The sequence below is a fragment of the Notothenia coriiceps genome, unplaced genomic scaffold (genome assembly GCF_000735185.1).
Source record: "Notothenia coriiceps isolate Sejong01 unplaced genomic scaffold, NC01 NC01_scaffold00036549, whole genome shotgun sequence".
NCBI lineage: Eukaryota > Metazoa > Chordata > Actinopteri > Perciformes > Nototheniidae > Notothenia > Notothenia coriiceps.
Genome location: NW_011369250.1, coordinates 321,779 through 326,288, shown reverse-complemented (window position 1 = coordinate 326,288; position 4,510 = coordinate 321,779). Strand labels below are relative to the sequence as shown.

General features: G+C 39.4%; 1 protein-coding gene across 2 annotated transcripts; it reads left to right on the top strand.

Annotated features, from left to right (window-relative positions):
- Nucleotides 1-266: 266 nt before the first annotated feature.
- On the top strand, nt 267-3,891 carry LOC104964036 (uncharacterized). 2 transcript variants are annotated; one of them, XM_010792752.1, is made up of 4 exons: nt 267-295; nt 1,849-2,399; nt 2,713-2,882; nt 3,794-3,891. In XM_010792752.1, the coding sequence occupies exons 2-4, from the start codon at nt 1,967-1,969 to the stop codon at nt 3,884-3,886; spliced, it is 696 nt and encodes a 231-aa protein (XP_010791054.1). In that variant the 5' UTR covers nt 267-295; nt 1,849-1,966; the 3' UTR covers nt 3,887-3,891. The 2 variants fall into 2 exon arrangements, with proteins under 2 accessions (XP_010791054.1, XP_010791053.1); XM_010792751.1 differs by lacking the exon at nt 267-295 and having other exon boundaries at nt 1,428-2,399.
- Nucleotides 3,892-4,510: the final 619 nt, after the last annotated feature.

Sequence of the window (4,510 nt, the reverse complement as noted above, 5' to 3'; positions counted from 1 at the left end):
ACACACACTACACACTATACACATAATATACACGCTATACACGCACACACACACACACACACACACACACACACACACACACACACACGCGCACACACACACACACACACACACACACACACACACACACACACACACACACACACACACACACACACACACACACACACACACAGAGAGAGAGAGGAAGGACGAGTTAAATAACTAGTTTACTTTCGTTTTCCAGATCTCATTCGACTCAAAGACTGTTTTTATTTAGTCTTGATCTATGCTGTGTCCAAGTTGCTGGAATTCGGTAAATGTACTCTATGTGTTTATCCATCACGCACATCAAAACCTGTTACGTGTGACAATAGTATTATAATGTCAAGACATTAGTATGTATTTGTGCAGTGCAGAGAAACTTCCAACTTTTATTATACATTTATTATAAGGAAAGTACCAAAGTCTCAACATTCTAAAAAGTACACTATTAAATCAAAAGTATTTTTTCTTAAAGATATCTTATAGATAGAATACAATCCCATACACTAATAATTAAGAAGTATTTATCCAAAAAAACTCCCTAAAATGTTACCTTTATACTAACAGTGTGTGTATCTTGTAACTGTGCAACATAGAAATGAAAACGACGAATAGGGAATTGGGATTAATTTAATCTCTGATGGACAACATGTTTTGGTTGAGGATTAAAGAGTAGCCTGACAGTCAGTAACGCAGGGTTTATTTACAATATGGCCGGGAGGATGTTTTCTGTCTATCATCAGCACTACATGAGTCTAGTCCTGCTCCTACAGGGACATAACAGCCACATATCTGATAATGTGTAATTGTTCATTATTACCTTTGGTGAAATGATAAATAACTTTTCAATGGAGGACAACTGGGTAAAATAACATGTGCTATTCATTCAATGAAATTACAGATTCATAATGCCTTTGAAGTCATATGACATTTTAATTAACATAATTGTAATCCTGTTATCACCATCTGTGAAAAATTTGATGTTTTAAGCAAAATATGTGTCTTGTGGCCGGAACATCAGCTGTACATTTAATCTATGATGCAGTGATTTATTATGGTATAAATGTTAATAAAAGATGTAGACTACTCTTATTACTCGTCACTTTAACCCTGCTATTTTAATGTCGCAACATGCAGTTGAGACGTATTCTGCTGAATTTAATTATGCTCCAATGAAAGGAATAAAGTCTTCCCATTAAATACTTGGAGTTTAGCTTTTATCTGTATTTTTATGAGATTAAGTTTAATTAAGTGTCTTGATAAACCTGACAGAAAACCACGTTTATTCACCTTCATGGGTTAAAAACATTACAATGTTTTACAGCCTGCAGATTATTATGACACTCCTTGACAAGTGAAAATAAACATCTTCCAACCCAACCCAAAGCAAATTAAGTAAGAGTTTGTATCTCCTGAGATCTTATTGGTGGATTGCATTCATGGAAACTGTGTTGTGGGGCACGACGGTGAAGTCATTAAGAAGCTTACAGACGTTCTGGCAGATTAGGTTTTTCTCTTCTAATCCTGCAGATTACCACTGCACAAGCCTGCTGGCTGGGAGTGCTTCGTTGCTATGCACGGTTTCTTCACATTGATCATTTTTTTGTCGTTGCCACATCAATGGACCATGTAGACTAAGATAAACACAAGCAGGAGTTTGAGGAGGTGCAACAAAACCTGCAAAAACTACGCAGCAGCAGGCGGGACAAAGAACTTTAGATGAAACCGGGATTAAGGGATTCTTCCTGAGTTGGATTATTAAAGCACAACATGGATTTTTGTCAACATTATGTCATGGAGATATTTTTTTCTATGTTTTCACAGATTTTAGTAGTTGCTACTCAACAGAACTACTAACCTGCACCAAGTGGAACATTGGCTCGGACAGAGAGGATCAGTCCTTCTCGAGGCGAATGCAGGTGGTGTCGCTCTCTGCATTGAAATGGAGACAGAGCAATGTGAAGAGTTCGACCCCGCACCAAAGCCTACCAAACCTGAAGTAGAAGAGGCCATAACTGAACCTGCAGATGATGACACTCACACCGAGCTGCCCTGTGGGTCTGCAGAGGAAGGCCAGGAGCTGCATGGGGAAGAGCAGGCTGAAGCAGAGAGCTGTGCAGGAGAGAGTCAAAGCTCCGATATAAGAAAGCCCTCTGATCCGGAGCAATGTGGAGACACAGCATGCAAGGAGCAGAGGAAACTGCAGAAAACAAACAGCTGGAAGACGGTGCGATTTCAAGAACCATCGATGGACGACGATGTGCTGGAAATAGACAGCTCAGCAGAAAGTCTCTTTCCAGAATATGTGACGGAGGAGTGGACCTCCTCCACCTTTGAGGAGCTTTTTGGGGCAGACGATTGGCTCGACATCACTGGTGAGGAAATCAATTCAATTAAAGTTGATTTATATAACCCAAATCACACATTTTAAATTTGTTGAGACACTTTAGGCTGGGTATTGTGAGGTAATATCGTATCAGTAATCTATCAAGTAGTAGCTCATTTACTCAATCTAAACTTCTACATCTCAGATTAGATTGAAACCACAGACTACAAGACGATGTCCCAAAATTGGACCAAGCTCAAGCTTGTCGATTCTTTTGGCGGATTTTGTAGCATGTGTTTACCAACAAGTAACAGATTAACCCTGCTTCTTCCTGCATGACCTTCTTTTCTTTCCTCACGCAGAGGACCGACTCTTGAGGAAGAAGTTGGTGAAGTCTGGGGCCCCTGACGCCCTGATACCTGTCTGGGGCCAGGAGGTTTCTGTGAAGATGCAGTGTGTCGTGGAGGACCGCACCGTGGTGGAGAAGGACACCAAGCTGGTCTTTGTTATCGGAGAGGGAGATGTTAACCAGGTAAAACACTTTTAGTTTTATTAGGAATGAGTCATAACAATCTGAAATGGATATGGTTAGAATTCTTGCACTTCTTGTTCCTAACGTCACTTAAAACCCCACTGGTAACATGTGAAGCTTTTAAATTACCTTTGGCTTAGTGGTGCTGATATTGAGTCATGCAACTATAGTGGTCTTTGTTTTATTTTGCCAGGTCCTTTCCCCAAATCTATTTGCCACAACATCATAATAAATGCAAGACTTACTGAAGCCTTTTATCTGCTAAGAAACCGTCTACACTTTTTAATTCGTTTGCCATAATGTACGGTGTGGTTTAGCATGCTTCCATCTTTTAAAATCTGGGCCGAATCCTAAAGAAATGCGTTTGTCCTGCGTCGCGCCAGTGACGATTTCCTCTGACTGTTCAGTGATCTGTAGTGTTTAAACTCACACTTCTAGTAACGGCTCAGCTCACTTAGAACTTTGACCAGGGTGGTACCAAAAAAGTAAGAAAAAAAAGGGTTTAATTTAGCTGACACTTTTATTACATTACATTTCATTTAGCTGACACTTTTATCCAAAGCTGAAGATACAAAATAAAAATAGCAAGAACCCTGCATTTACATTAGCTTTCAATAAGCCAAACCATTGTGCTACATCGTTTTCAGAAACCAGAGCATTAAACCATAGATTGAGACTTTTCACTCATTCACTAACATTGTATGACAATTGGAGATAGATATTCTGTCTGAAAACAATTTACCATCATGAATCTGAAATGGCAAAAAACTGAAGCTTGAAACTGAGAAACCCTTCAGACGTCTTAGTCAATTGATTAACTGCACTATAAAAAAGTGATGACGCATTGAGTGTGATTATGTAAAAAGCCCAATCTGTCCTCTTAATAACAGAATGTGTTTTGACACCTGTAGGCCCTGGAGGAGTGTGTCATGTCCATGCAGAAGAGAGAGATCACATTACTGCTAGCAGATTCCCAGTGTGCATATGGACTTCTGGGAAGGTAAGAATTTTCCAGTTATTGTTGTTAATGGTAACGATTAAATAAATCATGTGCATGTTGAAGCAAAAACAAGACTGGATCAGTTATTATTCTTTCTGAGTATCATCTCAGAGCCCCGGCTTTCTGTACCTGTTGCTGTGGGGGCAGCCTGGTTATCCAGGGGTAGCGCGGTTAATGAACCATAAACAGGAGCAGATGGCTTCCTCCGAAACCCATTCAGAGGCAGCCTATCAATGGCCTGCTTGTAACCTCACAACGAATGGGAGAACAGCACTTATATTACGGCCAATGCCTCAGGTTTACGACCTTTACACCATTAAAGAGCCAGAATAAACACAGAGGAGATTGGTGTGTCGCCGACGAAAACCCATTGTTTATAGTTTTAATGTTTACTTAAGATAACCAGAACACATGAGAACGATACATTAATGTACCACAGTGATTTTATATATAAATATGAATGAACATATTTGTCTTTTGAGGTTTCATTAGACGAAAAACATGTATCAAAAGTGTTTAATGGGATTTAATTTGTTCACTGCAAAAAACCTTCTGTTCTCGATGTTGAAAGGATGTTTAGGCTGACAGGACTATATTGTATATTTAGCTCTTTCATAAACAGCAAAAT